The following is a 23,602-nucleotide window of genomic DNA, read 5'->3' on the forward strand; positions in this document are numbered from 1 at the left end:
ACCATCAGCCCCTGCCCAGTCAGAGTCCAGGCCATCCCGAATCCGAGCGATCTTATCCAGCAGATGCTGACTAAACTCCTCGGCGCGTCCCTGCAAAGGATCGTCCCCCGCCCTCTGATTTAGGAGGGAGCGGGACACCCTGAACAGGGCGACCGGGCGATTATCTGCGGACGCAATGAGGGCGGAGAGGGGGATGAGGGCGGAGAAGTATGATCGCTTCGCCACCTCCATCGCCACCAGATAGGATAAGCAAAACTTGTCCAGTTGACTAAGATTCTTTTTCAGAAACATTCCAACATTTTAGAATATGCTGATGAAGTGAGGTTCACATCATGAAAGCCTTTTAATAAAATTGGTTAGTGGGGAAAGGAGCTACTCAACTCCTGGGTTTTTGTCACCAGATCTGATAAAGAATTCTTGGAAATAAGAAATTGTGTAACAATCTAATTGGTTTAATAAATATTGTACTTCACCATGGATAAAAAGTAAACATTGTCATGTTAGTTCATGAGGAAAGGAAACTGAAAGCCCAGAGCTGGACAAGACCATTATTAGAAGCAGCCTAAATGCCACAAAGATGTGTGATTGTAAAAGTTCTCCAGTGCTTTAATTAAACTTGTTGCTGTCAAAATAAATGTTTTCAATAAAGTTGAAAGGAATTAGAAGAATGCTAAGGAAACAAAACCATGTCAGCACAGAAACAAGGCTGATCAGAGTGACCACATTTTTTCTGAATGACTCAGAGTTGGCAATTGATTAAATGTTAGTAAAAGTTGCCCTTTCCAACTATTACCACTTAAGCATGCAAAGAAAAAAAATTAATTCAGACCATACACACATGACATGCCAGCCTTTACTCTTTTTGAAAAGTGGTACCTTATCCAATCAAACAGTAATTGAATTAATTTTTAGATGGTCAACATCCTTGACATCTCCAACCTGTCAGTATGTCCCCCAACCATTCCTAGACTGCCTCAGTTAATCACTTCCCCTGCTGTTTTAGGCTTGGAGAGGTAGTGTGTCATTCACAGACTGATGAGCTAACAGTCCAAAATTCCAGATGAAGTCATCCATAGTATCATGGAGACAGCAAAGAAGTCCTCAGTCACCTTTCAGGCCAGAAGTCATTAGAAACTGAAATTGAGGCTTCCAGCAATGCTTTCTGAGAATAACTTTTCAAGAAGGAATATCCACATACCATGACCTCCCACCATGATCTCCCACTTAAGTAAGGAATGTCTGGTCCATAATAATAATTATTAGCATCATTTAATTCAAGAACAACTTACTTTAAAAGGACATCACTGTGACCTACTTATGAAGAATAGAAACCATTTCTTTGAAAGAGGTGTTGAATTTCTTCCTAGAGAAATCCAATTAGACTGCCTCATTATTAGCTGCCTCAGCATTAAGGAGCTATGCTGGACAAGAATCATGTAAACCTGGTTTGCTAAGTCCCTGAATCGAGTAAGCAAATAGCTGCTCAGAGGAATAGAACCATCCCAGCCTATGCTGTACTTGTGTTACCAAAGCTGGAGTAGAAGCAGAGTGTTTGTTTGTGTGAGTTTGCTGGGCATGTGGTTATAAAACCTGTAATGTAATGCCAAGACACTTAAGTATCCAAGATGAACTGAACAGAGGAACGTTAATCTATATCCTTGGCTTTCTAAAATCATGCTGTGAAGAAGAAAAATGTGTGATGACCCCAGCCAGCGACAAGTGGGTTGTATCTTAAGTAAAAAGAAGGTATCTTAAGTAAAAGAAATTACCTTGTGTTTTCAAGCTCCTACACTTTTCTGTTACACAGAAATAATCCAATTCTGACTCTTCCCATGAGTCCATCAAATCCCAGTCCGCTCAGCCCCACAACCCCACTATTACCAAAAGGGGCAGAGGTGGCAGCAGAAGCTTGCTACCCTATCTGTGATACAGGACCTGCCTTATAAGGTTGTAGTAAAAGGGTTATTACTTTGAGTCATTTTATCCTGGCTTAGCAGTTTAAAAGTCAGTACAAAATACCACTCCGGACTAGAGAGTCTGTAACCAACATTTTCTGATTTCACTTTGCTGAAAATATCCCGATAAGGTAGGCCATGACCGTTCCAGGTTTGGTAGATGACGTCGTTGAAGAGCATAGTGTATTTTTAAATTACCAAAACCTAAACGTGTATTAGCAATCGGGAAAAGGGATACACACATCCGCGAGGGAACTGAACTGTGTGGTTTCTTGAAACTGCTAATGTCTCAGAACCCGAGCGGGCGCGGACAGTTCCACCTGTAGCACCTACTATTCAGAGGATCACCGACTAAAGAGCGAAGGATAGACTCTGGCCCTCCCAAAAGTCGGGGAAGCGCCATTTTCCCAGACGAAATGGAACCGGGCGAGGAAGCAGCCGCGCCCGAGGGCAGGGCGAGGAACTCCTTCCCGGCGACCGCACCGCAGGAGGGCCCGCGCTCGCGCCCAGGGAGTGGGCGTGGCGTCCACTGTCGAGCCCTGCCTGGGCTGGCCCGGCCCCTCCAGCTGGGAGCTGCTCTCCTAGTGGCGCTGGGTGACTGTACTTCGAATCAGCCTGGCAGTTAGGCGGTCGGCGCTGCACGGGGCTGAGTCTGCTTTGTCTTGGTCCCGGGAACAGTCGCCGCAATATCCGGACAAGCCCGCCCCGGCTACTTGGCGTACTCCGCCTTAAGAAGCGAGTCCAGGAAAAGGCCCGCCTTTACAGCCCCCCGTCGGGCCCGATAGGAGCGAAGCGAGCGGCGTTGGCAAGCCTTGTCAGGAACGGTGATGATCTCGAGCGTTGTTCTGGCGGCAGGTAAGCAGGGGGACGGGATGACTTTGCGCCCGAATGGACCCAAACACAAATCCTGGTCGTGAATGTTCGAGAACGCGCCTTGTCCTGGAAGGAGGGTGAAAGGGTCGCTGCGTGGACGAAATAGCTGGGAGCTCTAAGTTACAAAGTTGCGTTGGTCGCAATACATGCTCTCGCCTAAGCGAATACGAGACTTATTTCTGCCTGGTAATGGCACCGAAAATAAAATAAAACATGATTGGTAGTCCATTCACACAGTTGCTTGGCTGTTTTCTGAGAAGCTGCCTGCCGGGTCAGAGTTTCTTTCCACCACTGCCATATTTAGCTTGTTTTGATAGCTAATATGGGGCTATATGATAGCATTGAATCGCTGGGATGGGTGTATTATTTATATAGTAAAGGGATGCGTTTTGAGTCCCCTTACCCTTATCGAATTCCCTGGAACCTTTGAGGGTAAATGTAACATTTGAGAGTAAATGTAACAATTGAGAGTAAATGTAAATGTAATTTTTAAATTACACGAATTTTATAACAGCGTTGATTCTCTGTTGGTTAAATTTATCCTAATTTTAAAAAGGTGCTTGGAAGTATTTTCAGATCAGAATGTTTTTCCACTAGTTGCTATGTCTTTGAGTCTACTAGGCAAATTGTTGCCCAGAGGAATGGAAGCATCCCAGTCTATGCTGTCCTTGTGTTACAAAATTGGACTAGGAGCAGAGTATGTTTGTCTATGTGTATTTGCTGGGCATGTGGTTTTGAAAATATGAGAACACCTACTATACTTAGTGCATTTGTGTGCCATTCACATGTAAGTGAATCTGGCCTTCATTTATATCTTGTTTTGTTCATACCTTTGTTTTTGTGTTGCACTATGGTTCTATAAATATCTTTGCCCCTCCTGCAATGTTAAGTTGATTTGTGCTGCTCTGTGAGAGAATTACATGATGAATTTCAGCTTTGTTTAAATCATTTTAGATTTTGACTCCAACATTTGGTAATATTAGAATGTCTAATTTTTTTTTCTTTTTCCGGAGAGTACTGAAATGTCCTTAATTCTACTTGTAGTTTGTGCCATCCTGGTGAATGGGGAGGGGACTGGCATACTCCAGAATGAAACTCCCAGGAGAGAAAACAGAGATGACTTGACAAATCTCCATCTCCGCCCATCCCCAAAAGCTTTGGAACATATAAGACAGAAAAATGTTTTGTTATCCAAAGAAGATACCTTAAGCGATCTTCCTCAAGGTATGGCTCAGAATGGTACTATTTCCTTATTACTGTACAAATGGCTGTAGCTGTAAGCAGCATATATATATATATATATATATATGTATGTATGTATGTATGTATGTATGTACATGGAAGATCACTGCGACCAATTATTGGTAAAGACTGTTAACCTTGCATGCTCTCTGAAGAAGGAGCATATCTATTATTTCTAGAGATCACTGATTTTACTTACATAGGCTGGCAGTTACTGATTTTGCTTACTTATATCAGTATATATAATCATACCTACTTTTGAACCCTTGTGGTTTTTGAATGACAGAAATTGGGATTGCTGATGCTGGTTGGTGAATATCTTCAAAGCCTTGGGACATCATTCCAATTTATGGAATACGATTTTACTATAAAGGACAACATTGGCTCCTAATAACCTCATTCAGTTTTAAATAGATGAAAAGGGAAGGGCAGACAGGATTTCAGCAGAGGCAACCTGAAATTTATAAATACATTTTAAGGCTATATAAATTCAATAAATAAGTGAAATATGTTACTGTGTTATTTTTTGTGGATGATGTCTTTGATCCTATCTCTGTTTAAAGAACTGGAAAAAAGCCAAGGAAATTCTAGGGAGTGTTTGAATTGTAAACATAAGTAAATATATTTCGGGATGGACTATATAACAAGTCCATATGTTGCACTTTTATAATAGAATAATAGAAATTAAAGCATCTGTATTTCAGTGATAGCCATGAGACATGTTTGTTGAACTGCTTTAAATGTTTGTAAATCTAGCAACAGGAATGATTCCTAAGAACAAGCATGGGAACTGCAATGAAATTTTCCATGGAAATTTGCTTGATGTCAGAATGGATTGATAATGTAGTCATTTCATAATATATAAAGTTTATTGTCATTTACGTATATACACAGTATACCCATTTCTCATTTATATGTTCCGAACTGTTACCCTAGAGGCCCTAATTTGAGTCAGTCACACATTTCAATTATCTGTTATTAGACCTGCTACTTCTCCCACCCACAGCTTTATATGCTCTAGTGAAATATTGCCACTTATTTTCCACAAATCCTGCCACTTGTAGCATATATGTTGTTCTGCATTTTTAATAGCAGAACAATATATAATCTACTGCTAGTTGGTGCTCTCACTTTTATAGAGATGTAATATGTTTTGGGCTTATTTTTTCTCCTTCACTAATTTTCCTCTAAGGATCTACAAACTTGGTGACATCAGTATTTCCCTCCCTCTTCCCCCTCCTCATCCTATTGACAAAATTTCCTTCATCTAAGGGAAACATTTTCTAGCATTGAAATTCCATGGCAACAGTATTCTTAAATATAATAAAATAAGTAAGCCTAGTTGGCATTTTCACTACTGTATAGAATTAAAGTCACTGGGAAATTTGAGAAAGGATTAGCTGGTGAATAATGGTCCTGGCCATATAGAACCTATTGCTTATCCCCACATGTTAATTACTTTATGTGTGGGTCTGTCCAGACAGAAATATTAATTTTCCAGTCTGTAAATGCTGTCAATTGATGAGAGGATCCACAAATGACTCACAGTTCCTGTCCCACACAGTGTGGCTCTTCTTACCTTACTGAGTTTAGTCACTAGGGCGAAATTGTACCATCTGGGGGCGTCTAGCTTGGGTTTCCATTTCATCCCCTTTGCCTATTTATGTCTTGAGACCCTAGCATGCTTTCTGCCAAATAGTGATGCCCATGAAATAGTCATAGCAAATGTGTGGGAAGAACACTGAGCTGCTCTTCTTAACTAGGTTGACTATTCAGCATATCTTTGGATCCAGTCTTTCCATATAGTTAAGACTGTCTACTCAGCTGACCTGTTTGTTTTAGTCATTAAGAGTCCTCAACTCCTGGTGTGTGTGTGTGTACATACAGAGATTTTAAAAATCACTCAAAGTGCTCCTGCTTTCCTTCTGATTTTTGAGAACTGTGCTATATATTTCATTTACATTTCTGGAGATCTAATAGATATATAGTGGATAATAGAATAGTTCAATACTTCCACTTTTCCCTACCCTTTCCTAGTTGAACTAGGTAATGATCTATAGCTGGGGTCAGAATCAGTGGTGAAATGCTACCGGTTCGCATCAGTTCGGGTGAACTGGTAGTGATAAAAACTACCAGTTCGGGTGAACTGTTAGTAAAAAAAAGCTACTGGTTCCTTCGAACCGGTATTTCCAACCATCAGCTGTGCCGTGTGATTTATATTTGCTAGAAAGCAGGAAATCCTGCTTACTAGTGAATCTAATTCACACGGCACAGCTGTTTCCTCCCCTCACTGTTCTACTTACCTTCCCAAGTCTCCTTTTTCCGTGCGCAGCACACATTTGGTGTAAACTGCACATGCGCATACGCAGCATGCATTTGGTGTGCACTGTGCATGCATGCATGTAGCGTGCATTTGGTGTGCACTATGCATATGCACAGATCATGTTTGGCGCGTACTGCGAATATGTGTGCAGCATGCATTTGGTGCGCACTGCACATGCACCTGCGCTTGGCGCACACCACGCATGCGTAACCAGCAAACCGGTGGCAAACCAGTTCAGATTTCACCACTGGTCAGAATGATAAGCAGTGATCTAGCCAGTCCTGTCAAATTGGCGACCCAAGGGCCGGATGCATAACGTGCAGGCCATGTCTACCCCAGCTCTGCAAAAGCAAAAAAATCACGATATGTCACATGATACAAACGAGTTTGACATGCGTGATCTATACTCTAAAAACTTCCTCAAGTAAGAAAGGAGGAGTGGGGGAAAGGAAGGGGAAGGAGAGAAGGGAAAGGAGAGGAGGAAAGAAGAGAGTAGAAAAGGATATAAGAAGGGAGGGAAGGAAAAGAGAGGAGAGGAGAAGAAGGATTGTTGTAAAATAAGTGACATGGAATGGTAGAAGGGCAACCCTGAGTATACTCAAACTTATTAGGATGAAGAATGAACTAATATGAAAGTTAAAAGAGAATATGTATGATTAACAATGGATAAGATAAGATAATTACTTGAAATAATATTAAGAAATTAGGATTTGAAGGGTGGATGGTGATACTGTTTTTATAATAAGGTATTAAGGTATAATAAGGTATTAAGACAAGATAAAAAAGTAGGGAAAAAGAATATTTTGGCAGAAATTGAAATACGTAAATTGTATTTGGATGTGACAAGTTGTATAAGATATGATTCGGTAAATACTCTGCTCATAAAATATGTATGTGAAAGGAAAAATCAATAAAACTTGTTTTAAAAAAATAAATAAAAACTTCCTCAAGTGAAGCTCATCTACTCTTGATAACCCCATAGAAATGCTTTGCTATTGCTTTCTTCCATGTTTTTTCAACTCCCTCTTCTGAGGGCTTCCCGGTTGTCTCTCATCCAAACACAAACCAGGTCCCACTCTGCTTAGTGTTTTTGAGATTAGGTAATTAGGTAATCATTATTATTTATTTTATTTTATTATTCATATTTCTATGCCGCCCACTCTCCGAGGACTCTGGGCGGCTTACACCAAAGACAGTATACTAAATAGCATATTGCCCCCAACAATCTGGGTCCTCATTTTACCCACCTTGGAAGGATGGAAGACTAAGTCAACCTTGAGCCGGTGAGATTTGATCTGCTGATCTGCTGAAGTAGCTGCAGTACTGCACTCTAACCACTGTGCCACCTCTGCTCTTTATCATGCCTCCTACCTTTATTACCTATTGGGAGTTATGAGCAATTGCAAGTTTGCTCAATAAGAATGATTTCTTTTTGTTGTAGTAAATGACTTAGCTATTTACTTTGCCAGTTATGTTGCTGAATGTGTTATGCCTATTCTGCCTCAAGCTTGGTTTCATGGAACCATTACACAATGAAAATCAACACACTTTAATTGTAATTTTACACAATGATACACTTTTGTTGTTGCAGAAGGAACATTATAAACAGGGCTCTTAATCTTTTTTTTCCTACTAATTATTTTCCTTTAGATCTTGTCCTGCCATTTTCTTGATGCATGTTGTCCTTTTTTTGATAACATGTTGCATGGGAAAAGCAACTTAACTTTATGTATGACTCCACTGTAAATTTAGCATGCCATAAGTCAGCCATTGGTTAACTGGGGTAGACCTGCTTTAGGAAGACTGTGAACAGCATTAGGAAAAAAACCAGAAAAGTTAAAGGCAAAGAGCAGTACAATCTCTTGCTTCTTTGCATTGTGGTGATCAGCATGAACAAAGCAAACCTTGGCATATGTAATTCTGTATGCCTTTTCTGAATGTTTTGAATGTGTGTATGAATCCTAAATGTATAACTGAAAATTGCAATAATGCCAGAAAGCTCTTGAGGTTGCACTGTGATTAGAGATAATAGGAATCATTGTGCTTATGTGAGTCTCAGATTCTTCTACTTGAATTCTTCAGCTGTCATTCAGGCAATATTGGTTGTATCCAAATGACAACATGGATCTTGGACATTTTGCAAAATGTGTTTGGGGAGAACACAAGATTATAGCTTATTCATCTTACCATGAATATTTAGATGAAACTCCATTTTTAGGGAGAGAGGTACATAACTTAATTTTCTAGAAAAAAATGCAAGCGCTAATATTCCTAATCTAATTTGAGCTATAATACCTGGGATATGCTTCAATGTTCTAACACATAATGTAAAATTAGTGTTTTCCTTCTTTTTCCAGTTGCTTTCATGTCCAAGCCGCAAGAACCTGTGACTCCAAATAACGGAGGGAAGAAAAGGAGAAAAGGAAAGGGAAAGAAAAGAGATCCCTGCTTGGGAAAATACAAGGATTATTGTATTCATGGAAAATGCAAATATATTAAGAAACTTAAATCTCCATCTTGTATGTAAGTTATTGATACTATTTATATCCTGTAATAGTTAATTGCATACAGGGAAAACAATAGCTATATTGCAGATTTATTTTCCAGTTAAATGAATTAGAAGTTCATACCGATAGTAAGAGAGGAAAGTTGTATACTGAAACTCTTTTTTAAAAAAAAAAAAAAAGATTAAGAATAGCAGGATATTCCTTTACATACTGTAATTTATAGTATCATCTAGTACTTAAAGTTTTACTGAGAAAAAGCACAGGAAGTTTTTCTTGGTATTCTTTGCAAAGTCATATTCTTTTTTTTTCTTCCATAGAAGAGATCTATATTTCCTATTCATTGTATATTAGGTCCCAAAATATCATGTGGGCCATGTAGATTCTAGATTTTTAAAAACTGTCAATATGTCCAGAAATTTTGCTTTCAGAAGGACAATCTTAGCCATTTTAGAAATTAGGAACCAGAAGTACCAGAAACATTTTTACTCAGAATGGAAAAATTGGTACGCATGAAACTGGTCAGAATATTAATACAGGTCTCTGTATCTGGGTTTCATTAGCACTGTTTTGGTGCCTTGTAAGTTAGAGGATCTGAACCTGATGCTCTTTTGATTACATATTACTGAAATGGTTTGGATTTATTTGAAAAATATATTCCCTATCCCTCCTTCCCTCACCCCAAGATGATAGATGACTCAAGCAATAGAACAAAGTCAAACTAGTATCTTAAACTTAGAGAGAGTTTAGGAGAGATTCCATGGATGAAAATCTTAAAGGGGAAAACAACCAAGAAGCTTGGGAAACTCTGAAAAATGAGATCATAAAATCCCAGTCTAGCACAATATTGCCACTGAGGAAGAACAATAAGAGACCCCCAGACGAAACCAGCATGGTTGCATAAGGAATTCTCTAATAAACTGAAAAACAAAAATGACAAGTATAAAATATGGAAAGAGTGACACATAACTAATACAGCAAGAAAATGGTAACATAACACCTATCCACTCTAGATAAGTTTAAATCACTAACACCAGATGGATTACATCCCAGGGTTCTGAAGGAGCTGGCAGATATGATTTTGGAACCACTGACACATATCTTTCAAAGATCCTGAAGCACCGGGAAACCAAGAGAGGCCTGGAAAAGAGCTGATGTTCCATCTTCAAAAAAAGGGGAAAAATGATCCAGGAAACTACAGACCAATCAGCCTGACATCAATACCTGGGAAAATTCTAGAAAAAATAATGAAGCAGTGGATTTGTAAGCACCTAGAAATGAAGAAAACAATCACTAGAAGCCAGCATGGTTTGTTAAAAACAGATCATATCAGACAAACCTTATTGCTTTCTTTGATAAGGTGACTAAATTAGTGGATCAGGGAAATGCTGTGGATATACTTTACTTGGACTGCAGTAAGGCATTTGGCAAAGTAGACCACAGCCTATTTCTTGTTAAGATAGAACAATGTGGGATAGACAATACCACCATCAGATGGATTCACAATTGGCTATCCAACCAAATGTCAGGGTTCCATCATGTAGTCCTCAATGGAACTACATCTACATGGAGGGAAGCATGCAATGGGATACTACAGGATTCTGTCTTAGGCCCAATACTCTTCAACTTCTTCATAAATGATTTAGATGAAGGGTTAGAAAGAGAGTCATCAGATTTGAAGACACCATCAAGCTGGGGGAAATAGCCAACCCAAGTATAGAATAGGTGGCAACTGGCTCAACAGGAGTAATTGTGAGAGGGATCTAGGAATTCTAGTGGACAATCTCTTAAGTATGAGCCAGGAATGTGTTGCAGCTACTAAAAAAGCCAATGCTGTCCTAAGCTGCATCAATAGAGGGACAGTATCAAGATCACACAAAGTGTCAGTACTACTTTATATTGCAATTGTAAGATCACACTTGGAGTATTGTGTCTAGTTTTGGTCATGACGATACAAAAAAGATGTTGAGACTCAAGAAAGAATGCAGAGAAGAGCAACAAAGATGATTAGGGGCGTAAACCATACAATGAATAGTTGCAGGAACTGGGAATGTCTAACTTAATGAAAAGAAAGACTGGGGGTGACATGAAAGTAGTCTTTCAATATTTGAGCAGCTGTCACAGAGAAGAGGGGGAACCTATTCTCCAAGGCACTTGAGGACAGGATAAGAGCTTATCAAAGAGAGATCCAAACTTGAATTAAGGAGAAATTTTCTGTCAGTGAAAACATTAATCAGTGAAATGACTTGCCTTCAGAAGTTATGGGTGCTCCATTATTGGAGGGTTTTAAGAAGAGATTGGATAGTCATTTGTCCAGAATGGTATAGGGTCTCCTACTTGAGCAGAGAGTTGGATTAGAAGACCTCCAAAGTACCTTCCAATTCTATTATTCTGCCATTCTATAATGACAGTTGATTTAGGTTGCCAGATGACATGAAGATAGATGGTTTGGTGCAACAAACATGGACAAGTGATGTCTGGAGCTATATAGTGCTTGACTTGAATGTCAGAGAAAGCTGCAATTCTAAGCCACATATGCATCATGTACACACATAGGAGGGATTGAAATTCTGGTATGATACTGTGATGCAGCTTTCATCACTCTGACAAAAGTAGTGAATTCCTATTGGGTGTCACTGCACAAATCACATGAATAGTGGCCAGGCAAATCCTTTGCTCAGCCACATTTTACTATAAATATAGATAGACCACAATTGGGATAGAGCTTCAGTCGCTAAATAAGGTAGTTATTAATGTGGTTTTTGCAATGGATGTTAAGTGAATCATACAGTCATTAAGTAAATCCTGCTTCCCCCATTGACTTTGCTTGTTGGAAGCCAACTGGGAAGGTTGCAAATGGTATCACATGAATCTAGGACTCTCCAAGCATTATGAATAAATACCAGTTGCCAAACTCCTCAATTGTGACTATACTGGTCGTAAGTGTGAGGACTAGTCATGAATCACTTTTTTTCAGTGCCATCATAACTTCGAAGGGTTGCTAAATAAATGGCCATAAATTGAGAACCACTGCTAATTCCTCTTTAGCTATCCCAGGAGCTGTTAAAATGTTGTAATGGGAACAATTGTGTCTGTTTTGCCACTGCACCTCTATACCTAGAACCAGAAGATGAAATAAAGCATTGTTTAACTCTCATCAGAGCTGTGTCTATGAGGAGTCTCAATTATCCTGGTCATAGTTGTATCAAAAATGGTTTTTACTTTGAAAAACACACCAAGGAGAACTTGGAACTTGTGGATATCCTAATTGGCCTTCATCAAACCTAAAAAAAGACCCAGCATGAGCTCTACTACACACAAGGAAGAGAGTAACAACCAAAGCAAATTGTCATTCCATATGTAGCTGGAATATCTTAAAAGCCCTGGAGGATTTTCAATCAACATCACATACCTGTACATTTTAAGGCCAAGAATACATTGTCCACCCCAAGGATAAAACAGCTAGACACAAAGAGAGCAATGTATTATATGCAATGCAATGCAGTGAGACGTGTGCAGATCTGTACATCTGAACCAAAGCGAGCACTTCACAAGTGCATGGCACAACATAAGAAATCTAACCCATCCGGACAAGAGTCATCAGTCCATCTGCATTTGGAAAATAGGGGCCACTCTTTTGAAGCCAGCAAAGTCCACATTTGGATAGAGAGGACAATTGGTTTGAAAGAGGGGTAAAGGGGGCCATTTATGTTAAAATTGAGCAGCCCTCTCTCAACAGAGGAGGAGGGATAAGACACTCTCAATTTATCCCCAGTTTACAACACAATCCTATTGACTGTTCCAAGAAGATTCTACACATCTGACTCAGTTAAAACCCCAAGTAACCACAATGATTGTCAGAGAGTAAGACCAGTTGACTGCAAAGAACATACAATCTTTCCATTTCCCCACACCATCCTGTCAGCACCTATTCCCCCCCCCAATCTCAATTGTCAATAATTGTCCTTCCATCTCGAACACCATCCAATACAGTTGATGAGGTTTCCAGGATAGGAAGCGAAACATCTTGTTTTTCCTCAAAAATCAATCCAGTCACTTTTCAAAATAAAAACCACTTTTGATATTCTCATATCTCATTTCCAAGTCCTGGAACAATAGAAAGCATGAGAAAGAATCTTAAAACTACCCTCACTTTGACTGTGTCAGGTATACAGTAAGTTGAAGTAGGGAAAGCTTTGACAGCTTTCAGGATTCTGTTACAATATCCTAACCATTATCCAAGACTCTTAATAGCGCCAGTTTCCTGACCTTGCCTACCTTGAAAGGGACGTAAGAATACACACAATGAAATTAAAACAGAAGAAAAACTTCTGCAACAGCTCTCTATGTAAATGTACACCTTTCATTAGGACAAACAATGCTATAAAACTCACCAAGCAGCATTATGAATCACCCTACTACTGCTATTATGTTACAGTATGTAAATGCAAACTCACATTCTAGTTGCAAATGTGAATTTGACGTGTGTGTCTGCTTATGTATGCATGAACATTTCCATAAAAATAGAATTTAAAATATTAAAGTATTTACAGACATATTATTTGTGACTTTGAAACTAAGTCTACTCTCAATATGGTTTAGCATGTCATGCAAATACATTCTTTTTAGGAAGCATATTTCTGTTTGAAAGAAATATTTTAACTTTTCTTACTATGGAAAGTAATAAAGTGAGAAATAATCAGTGAGAAAGTATGAATCAGCAACCTATGAACCTATGAACCTTGCTAAGCCTATTCTTTGATCATTGGAGAATAAATGTTTAGGTCTTACAGCAGGGGGGATATGCAACAGGTAGAGTTGAACTCATGAGGTGGCCAATTCCCAGAGAAACAGGCTTCTGAGAAAATCATGAGTGACTAACCGCAGAGGGAAAAAGGCATTGGCTGGAAGGTGAATTAGCTTCTTCAGATCCTATCTGCCAATTAACAAGATACTAGAGGCAAATACTTTATTTTGTTACATGCCTGCGTGATATTTTGATATTAAAATAATATTTGAAAAAGATTGGGAAGCGATGAGGTGTCTGGGGCACATTAATGTTCATGGGCATCACATTGTCTACCTCTGCCTTATAAAGGTTTTGATACTTCCTGTCCCTCTGGTGGAGCTGCAAGTTGGCATTTGTACTGTAGTTTTATAAATTCCTTGTACAATAACAGTTCTACAGAATTATAAATGACACACATAAAATAAAGAAAACAATAACAATTCTAAATGACAATAATAACAAATTACTTCTGTTTATAAGAGTATCCTCTACAGCTAGGCCTGGTTAAAACCTAATTAGATTTTCAGAAATCTTCTGGAAAAAAAACTTTTGTAGAATTAATTTGTTGACTGTAAATATTTTTTCACTCTTGAATGAATTAATATGTATGCTTAGGGCGTCAATATATAAAACAATCTGCATAGGGTGTGCATTACAGTCAGAACTGAAAATCTCAACAAGAAAAATGTGGAGAAGAGACTGGATTATACATTGGGAACAAAGCTTTTCTTTCATTGAACTTAAATGAAAGTAGCAAAATGTATCAATAACACATGTTTTTACAGCCCTATGGAATAAGCTTCATGTATTGATTTTTAAAATTCTTAATTCCTAGATGCCAGGAAGACTACCATGGGGAGAGGTGCCATGCTCTTAGCCTTCCAGTGGAAAACCGCTTTGATGGTTACGATCGTACAACTATCCTGGCAGTTACAGCAGTGATTCTGTCATCCCTGTGTCTTATCATCATTGCAGTATTATTGATGCTGAGGCAAGTAGTTTAATAGGATTGAGACGTGTGGAGTTGTTGTGGAATGGTGAGACCAAATAACATTCTTAGGTTAGTCAGAGACAGTTTATTGCGCAATAGGCTCAGAGCCAGTTTTTACATGATGCTTTGAACAACTTTATGATCCTGAGACCCCAGTTTTATACATTTTCAAACAAAGGATTCTGTTAACTCAGAAGTTTATATGGTCATATACATTTGTTATATTTAATTGACATTTCCTAATTACTAAAGTTTCATATTATTCTTGCCAAACAATCATAATTCTTCTGTACATTACTGGAGCATAGATTCAAATTATCTTCTGTTGATAAATGACTTACAGCTCATGTGGATACCCTTGACCTAACCAACCTTTAAGATGTATGTCATTAGAATGTTCCTTTCTTCTGACAATTTAGAGGCCTCCTAAAAGTATCAAAAGGATTTTGGCTGAGTTTGTACTTTTTCCAACCGGATGCATTGCTTTTTAGAATAGAGTGAATAGAAAGTTATCCAGTGGTCATCTATCAGAGCCCGCTTCATTTACATTAGAGTCATAGAACTGCCTTCAACTTATGATGATTTGGAAATCTGGTCTCATGAAGGAAGAATGTATGCATAATCTCTGTTTTTCTAAGGCTCTCTGAGAGGTTTATGTTTTATCTATAGCAGTGGTTCTCAACCTTCCTAATGCCGCGACCCTTTAATACAGTTCCTCAAGGGTGGGTTCTAAATTTTTTTACTACTGGTTCTGTGGGCGTGGCTTATTTTGTGGGTGTGGCTTGGAGGTCATGTGACTGGGTGGGCGTGGCTAGCTGGTCATGTAACCAGGTGGCCATGGCTATATGTATAGGGACTACTCAGAGGGCTGAAAAAAGTCATTTCTGACAGGTCCTCGCACTTTTGACTGGTCCTCACACTTATGACCATCCTCACATTTATGCCTGTGCAGCATTCTTAACAACATGTCACTCATTTCACAACTGCTTCTCTTCAACATGGTATAAGATAGGGCAAAAAACGTAAAATGTGAGGACAGTCGTAAATTCGAGGTCTGGTCAAAAGTGCGAGGACCAGTCAAAAATAACTTTTTCAGCCCTCTGAGTAGTCCATATGCATAAAAGGATACAGCAATAGAGAGGGATGAAGGAAGGGAAGGGAAATTAGAGTAGGAGTGAAGGTAAGAGAGGGAGGAAGAGAGGAGGAGAAAGAGGAAGAAAGAGGAAGTAGGGAGAAGAAGAAGAGGGGGGAAGAGAAAGTAAAAAAGAAAGAAAAGACAGAGGTGGTAGGTTTGAGGAGAAAGATTGCTGTACAATAAAAAAGATGAAAGGGAAGAAAGCCAACCCCAAACAAATATTAAGATATTAAGATAAAGAATGAATTGTTAAACTTTAAAGAATAAAAGAGAACAAATAGCAATAATTAGCAATAATTAGAAACACACATACAAACATACAACGTATTTTCTTTGAACAGAGTATTTGGCCGGTTCACAAATTTAAACAGTTGTAGGAGGTTACCACCCACCCCTTTCCTAGAAGAATGAAATATTTTGGGAAATATTAAAAAGGCAGAATATTATATTTCCCTACCTGGATGAGAAATGGAGAAGCATATTTTACAGACAAAGCAGCTCCCAACTTCCTGCCCCCCACCCTTTGTTAATGGGCCAGAGGCAGAAAGTCAATCCTTTGTCAAAGGACATTTGCAACACAATAGCAACAGAAACTAACACAATGGGCCCCATCAAGCCATGTGATCCTGTCCACCATTAAACCATCTTTCCAAGCAGTCTCCATGTTTCCAGTGTCTTTTTCCCCACTTGGAGCAGAACCCAGAAGGATATTTCTTCCAACACAGTATTTAGTCATTTCAATTAAATTTACAATTTCTATATTTCCTTTTTACCATATTTATTCCTCATCTATTTTTTTAAAAAAACAATATTACCCTTCATCCTCATCTCTAATCTTAATCAAATTCAATTTTTCCCTTCTATTTTATATTATACCCCTTCCCATTGTCATCTATTTTTATATCCATCCTCACATTGGTTAATTATGTAATACAGTTGTTTTAATACAAATTTAACATTTTAATATAAATCAATTAGTTATATAACTATCTTTTTTGTATATTAATCAATATGAACATGAATATTCCAATTATTTCCATGCAATCCAATTTCTTACAAATCAATTAATTATATTTACCAATAATAATAAACCAAATAATTTCCCCCATATATTCCTCCAAACCACAACTTAACCATTTCTGCTTTCAACACAATATACAATTAATAGTATCTCAATTATTACAATTCCCTAGTTAAATAGAGCTTTTTTTCTTTTGTGTTTTAAAATCTTGAACTCTCCTCTTTTGCCCTAAATTTCCCATTGTTTGCAGTTTTGCACCTACCTTTTTTGGTGAGGAAAAAGAAAAAGAAATCTCTCTGCCTCATTTTGTCACGTTGCAGCCTGCTTACTTTCAATTTCGCTTTTTCAGCATAGCTAGGGGGAAAAAAAAATCTGCTCCAGGAATTTACCTCTTTGCAGCTAGCTCTTTGAAGCCCCGCAGCAAGAATTTAAAGTTTTTTTTCCCTCTAGCCATCAGCTGGGACTCCGGAGGCAGCAATAGATTGGGAGTGGGCGGGGTAAGCGAACGGCGACCGGGCAATCCAACAGAGGCAGAGGGTGAGGGTGAGTGAAGGTGTGGGGGGGGCGAGAGAGGGCTTTGGCAACCCCTGTGAAATGGCCATTCGACCCCCAAAGGGGTCGTGACCCCCAGGTTGAGAACCGCTGATCTATAGCCTCTTATCCAAGCCTATAGCACTTTGATGATAGAAATACAGCATGTGCTTTGTGACCATTTTCTGAGTGTCTCCAAAGCAAATTAACTTTAGGATTTCTATGGAATCTGAAGGAGCGTGGTGGCTGAGCAGTTAAGACGCTGGGCTTGTGATCAGAAGGTTGGCAGTTTGAGACCAAATACAACATGATGGAGGGAGATTCAATTACTTGCCCCACTCCTGCCAACTAGCAGTAAAGAGTAAATGCATGTAGATAAATAGATACTGCTTTGGTGGGAAGGTAACAGTATTCTTGTGTTCCTTTGGCATATAATCATGCTGGCCACATGACTACGGAAGTGTCTTTGGACAATGCTGGCTCTTTGGCTGTAAATTGGAGATAAGCACTGCCCCTTAGTGTTGGGCATAACTGGCAGAGAAAACCTTTACCTTATGGAATTTGAGCTTCAGAAAAGATTGACAGATCCAATAAGTTCTATTAAATATGCACAAATGTTTATAGCTCTTGCCTGCTTCAGCTTCCTATCAACCTTAAGGATCTTTTCTGAATGGAAACTTAAACTGATATATTTGCCTAAGCCTTTCTACAGAGTATACCAGAGTTTAACTGATTTTTAAAAATTCTGTTTCGCCTTAATTTGATTTCAATACAACCTCTGAGAAAGGCAGATTATATCTTTATGACAAATAGTTGATAAACATGCAGAGAATTTGAATCCTGTTTTTGTTCTTCTGCTTTGACCACATGACTTTAGAAATTATATTAAATTACTTTTTTCATTATTGAGTGGCAGTCAGGACACCTCACATGAACCAGCTAGTAAAGGACTAAAGTCCAGTTTTAGTGCAAAGAATTCAATATTTTGTGGTGGTTCTACCAAAAATGCAGGCTGAGATTTCCCATATCTTCAAGATTAGTAATGGAACAACGATAGGGCCTCTTTGAATATCTGTGTAAATTTAGAATTTTAATCTTGGCTCCTCTTTTTCCGATTTTCTAGATGTCACAAAAAAGGAGTATATGATGTAGAGAATGAAGAGAAGGTTAAATTGGGCATCACTGTCAATCAATGAACTGTCCAAGAACTGCAAGGTAACCCTTTTAGCATATAATATCTGGGTAAACTTGGCCTTCTGTTTGTTGGTATGAGGAGAGACTATTTAATGGGTTGGTTCTTTCCTCTTATGTGGCAGATAAACATAAAAAGGAAATGCTTATCATACTGGGTTAATCATAAGAATTTCTTTAGAAACAACTTTGAGAATCCAGAGTAAATGTTACTGATTGTTCCTGCTGTTGCATTTTGTCTCACTGGGATCTACCTAGTTGTGATGAACTACGGTAGTTGTGAGGCATGGGAGAGGAAATAGAACTGTTACAAAAGAGACACCTCAGCCCAAGGGAGGGAAAAGTGTAAGAGTAAATCTGTCTTAATTATGCCATGTCCAAGTTTATCTGGAGAGCTGCTTTAGCAGGCTTTCTAGTTTCTGTGCTTTATTCTACCAACAATATAGGTCTTTCCAGAAATCTCAGTAGTCTTGATTTCTGAGTTTGTCTGCCTCACAGGGCTTGACACCAGTCAACTACTTTGCTATGGCAATCCAGGCACTTATTACTTTTTTTCCTGAAAATTTCTGCAGCTCAGGCACATTTTTTTTACATATACAGTATTTTACCCCTCTTTGCCATTCTTTGGCAGCTGCTATTTCCCATTTCCATTGCATTTCTTCAGCTACTGTAGATCACATTTTAGAGTATCAAAAATAAATATTCTGTTTTTCCTTGGAGGCCATTTCCTTTAAGATGATCTTGGATTTTGAAGATACACATAATCCTCTGATGGGATTTCCCTGATCAGATTAAGTCCTTTAAGAGGGTATAACTGGATCTGCTGTAGGAGTTAGCAGGTTGAATGTCATTAGTTCTGCTGAATTCTATATTGAGAATACATCAATATAAGCCTCCAGCTAATTAGTCTGCATTAACCCTGAAATAGCTCTAGTTTATCGTAATTCTGTTTGGAGATGGCTGTCAATATTACAGTGTAGAATCATTAAAAATTAGTATTATAAATGATGTGTAAATGATTTGTTTTAACTTGAGGCATCCTTTTATTACAAATTCAGGTTTAAGCAGTGAAACAAGTTCTACATTCACAATTGAATGGATAATACTCTTTCTAGGACACGCTTAAAGAGGAACTTGTATGAATGAGAACAACTTTGTTTTCAAGGAAATAATGCTTTGTTAAAGAAGCAAATCATATCTCTAAATTGAAAGAATTCTCTGAGAGACAGAACCACATTTATTCGCAGAGGACCTGTTCACAATGTGGAGCTACAACCCGAGAAGATTTGAAATTTGTCTTCTTACCAGTGGAAAATGACTTTGGCATGAACCAGGCAACTGGATTCTTTACAAAACTGTTGCTGAATAGTCCTCTGAAAAACTGTGAAACACTCTCCTGAAGAGATCTACTTCTTGAACTTTATTTAATCCAAAAAATATTTAACAAGATGCTTCATTTTAAGTTATATATTTATTTTAGATACAATGTACATGTTATTTATTTAAGACTTAATCCTGTAGTCCTGAAATCAACAGGAAAGACAGGAGTATTGCGCAGTGTACCACTCTAATAAATAACCTTTCTTATGCTTGCTGGCACTTGAATCCTGATTTAGAGATTAAAAGTGAAAAGCAACTGTTTTTACTGATGCAATCTTATAATATCTAACAATTGCCAAAATATATGCAGTCTGGACTAAAATTCTTATGGCAAATCTTTGATTCTTTAGTAAATCTGGCATTCTGAAAACCTCAGAATATTTCCTCTAGAGCAGTTTTAAAAATGTTATCTAATCCTGTCTCTATTGCAGTTGTATTACTGATGGTTTGACAATGCTGAATTCTGCATAGTGCTTTTTCTAAAGACATTTTAGGTCAGAATGCAAAGCATTTGAACCTCAAAGCAGATGTTTTGCTTTCTTTGATTTATTCTTATGTTTTTATATGCTGTTGTATGTTCTTGTTAGCCACCAAGAGTCCTGTGATTGTGACAGCATATGGAGGGAGGGAGGGAGGGAGGGAGGGAGGAAGGAAGGAAGGAAGGAGGCTAGACATTCTGGAAGTGTTCAAAACATCTCTGTAGTGAGCTTGGAGCAGGTGCTTCAAGTTCCAAATGAGAGGGATGGAAGTTGACCATTTCCAGAATGAACCAAAAACTATAAATGTGTTAAGCACACCTATATTCTTTTGCAAATGATAACAAATATACATTGCCCATGGTGGATTTACTACTAAGGAGCTAAAGCTGAATTTTGCCGATTCATTTCTGACCCCAAGTAAAAATCAAATGAGTAAGAATAATGCAGAAGCTAGGGGAAATGTTTTACTTTAAGCTTCTTTCAGACATACTTATTTTTGTATATTGCTGAAAGTTATACTTTGGGGTGGGATTTTTTTGCATGGATGTATTCAATTTAGATACAACATTATTAAATTAGCAAGAGATTTGCCTTTTATCTCATGTAATCTAAATAAGGGGTATCTTACATGCTAAACTATAATTAAATTAGATTAGCATGAAACCACCTGCTGTGATATGTAAACCATTGTAAACTCTTTATGAGTTAGCATGTAGTATAGTTTTGCTTCTTTTATGATGTATGCTTAAGCTTTATGCTAAAGCATTGAACTGAATGTTTACATAGCAGAGTGAAACATTTTTGTATAATACATTTTGTATAATGCCACATTAAAAAGGAAACCTTACATTTATGTGTATTCTTTTCCAGATAACTTATAGTAGCAGCTGACAGACAGCAGGTAAGGTGGCAGAAGGGTGAAAAGGAAAGAGGAATATTCCAGGAGGTGGCTTTTGTTTTCCATTCCTACGTAGTACAGTGTACCTAATTTAGCTTTTGTTTTCCTGAAGTCCATCAAATCTTCTCAACCAATAGGGGTTAATCATCTAAACTCATTTGAATTACATAATAATGAAGAGATTCTCCCATATTTTTATGTAGTTAATATTTGATAGCGTGATCTCTTTAGGATATCACAAATCTCTGCATAGTTATCATCCTACTCATCCTGTTCAGCAAATGAGCAACCTTTGTAGTGTTGCTGTCATGGTTCCAAGTAAAAATCACAAAGCAATCAAAACTCTGAGGCCTAGAATTTCCTCAAAGCATAATTTTATTTGGGATATCATATTGGCATGGCTCTGAAGGACCCAGGGTTTTCCCCACCCAAATCAAAACCCAAAGTTCTTGCCCCCAGATCACATGTCCATCACATGGTCCAATCAGGTCGCAGTCCCAACTCTGGCTGGCTCTGGTCCATGCCCTTCCAACACCTGGTACAATGTCCTTGGCTCCCACAGGAAAGAATGCTATTTTGGCTACACATCCGCCAGGTAACTCTACTTCCCCCCTTACATTCCCACAGCTCCACCCGGCGTTCCTGTGGCAGCCCTGAAGATGCCCCCAAAATGGCTTCAGGGCTGACCGTTGCCTTGACTAAAGTCTATTACTAACATGGCTCGATATTCTTTCTCCATCTATATCAGTTCCAGAGTGTAGAAGCCCAGATGTGCCCCCTTTTTGTCTTGTAGGGTGTTCAAATCCTTTCGTTGGCAGGATCATTATCCTGTTGAATATTCTTTATCCAGGATGCATTTGTTCTCTTTCTTCTGTTCTTCAAAAAGGATCACTCAGGATCCTGTTGACAAAGGACTACAAGCTAAGAAGTCATTAGGATGATTTAGCAATACACACAGGCTAAATGCAAATAGCAATAGCAATAGCACTTAGACTTATATACTGCTGTTTACAGAGTCAGCATATTGCCCCCAATAATCTGAGTCCTCATTTTACTAACCTCGGAAGGATAGAAGGCTGAGTCAACCTTCAGCTGCTGAGAATTGAACTTCCAAACTGCTGGTAACCTGCAGTCAGTAGAATTAGCCGCAGTACTGCATTCTAACCTCTGCGCCACCAGTGCAATCATTTTGGGATTGTAATATTCCATTCCCAGAGCAGGGAGGGCTGCCGTTCTCACTCATAAACATCCATTATAATGGGTTTAAATTGCTTTTTGTGCTTGTTGTCTTCTTTATTTTCTGTATTATAAAACTGTATCCAGGCTGTAGAAAAGTTGCATACTGTTTACATCTCTGTATTCTTTTTGTTTTGTTCTTCCAAGTGTCTTTTTCAAATCTTTTGTCCTAGATTATTGTGGGAAGCATTGAAGCTGCACATCTGGCTCTGCTTTTCCCATTTCCAAAGGACTTTTGACTGAATATTCATTTGATGCATCTTTTTTCTTTTTGTGATTCATTATTTTTCCCCGTGTTATTCTTAATGCAAGCACTTCAAAACAGCTAACTACTTTGGAATTATACATTCACTAGTTTTAAATTGAATGGTGAATCCTTTCATTATTAAACTTATTATTCTACAAGCTTTCTCAAGTCTGAAACCTAGGACATATTTTACAATTACAGGATAATAACGGCATTTCTCTAGGTACTACATTTTAAAATTTCTAGCATTTTCTGCTTTACTGCTATCAATAAAGTAAATCCTTCAGTATATAATCTTGTAGAATCAAGATCAGTTAATCAAATGCTGTGTACTAAAAACACTACAGTACTCCACACCTGTGTCACTATACCTTTAATTAATTTCTCTAGTTCTTTGTAAAACCCTTTATATCACTTTGCTTTCAATATTGAATTTGCTTCTTCCAATATCTGGCTTTCTTAGATCTAAAACAATTTTTGTCTTTGTTTTTTATTCTGATTGTAATTTCCTCTCAGCTTTCTTTCCCTGTAGGAATCCATTTCCCTTTCCCTAACACTATTGTTAGGTCTGCTTGGGGAATTTGTTTCTAACACATTCATAAAGGTACTGTGTATTTCAGGATAACCACTGAGAAGTCAACCTTATAGATGACTGCTTTTTTTCTTTCATCAATAATATGTAGCACCTTTAGCATTTATTTGTTCCTAATCCCTTTGCTATTCTAAAGCTTCATTTACTTTATTTTTTTCAAGAAAAGAACCCTTGCTAATGAACTTGTTCTTTCATACAGCTTCTGTGAAAGCATA

At 38.2% G+C, this 23,602-nt stretch overlaps 1 protein-coding gene across 1 annotated transcript; it reads left to right on the forward strand.

Annotated features, from left to right (window-relative positions):
* The first annotated feature begins 319 nt into the window (after positions 1 to 319).
* On the forward strand, positions 320 to 21,261 carry HBEGF (heparin binding EGF like growth factor). The gene is made up of 6 exons (XM_034411668.2): positions 320 to 2,810; positions 3,873 to 4,052; positions 8,751 to 8,916; positions 14,522 to 14,677; positions 18,488 to 18,579; positions 19,614 to 21,261. Exons 1-5 carry the CDS (start codon positions 2,783 to 2,785, stop codon positions 18,558 to 18,560), a joined length of 603 nt encoding a protein of 200 aa, XP_034267559.1. The 5' UTR covers positions 320 to 2,782; the 3' UTR covers positions 18,561 to 18,579; positions 19,614 to 21,261.
* The last annotated feature ends 2,341 nt before the right edge of the window (positions 21,262 to 23,602 follow it).

This window comes from Pantherophis guttatus, chromosome 3 (genome assembly GCF_059756535.1).
Source record: "Pantherophis guttatus breed Tessera chromosome 3, ASM5975653v1, whole genome shotgun sequence".
NCBI classification, from domain to species: Eukaryota; Metazoa; Chordata; class Lepidosauria; order Squamata; family Colubridae; genus Pantherophis; species Pantherophis guttatus.

Coding starts and splice junctions, on each gene's coding strand:
- HBEGF (XM_034411668.2), top strand. CDS start 2,783: ATGATCTCGAGCGTTGTTCTGGCGGCAG. Junction 2,811..3,872: donor GAGCGTTGTTCTGGCGGCAG/GTAAGCAGGGGG, acceptor TTCTACTTGTAG/TTTGTGCCATCCTGGTGAAT. Junction 14,678..18,487: donor GCAGTATTATTGATGCTGAG/GCAAGTAGTTTA, acceptor CCGATTTTCTAG/ATGTCACAAAAAAGGAGTAT.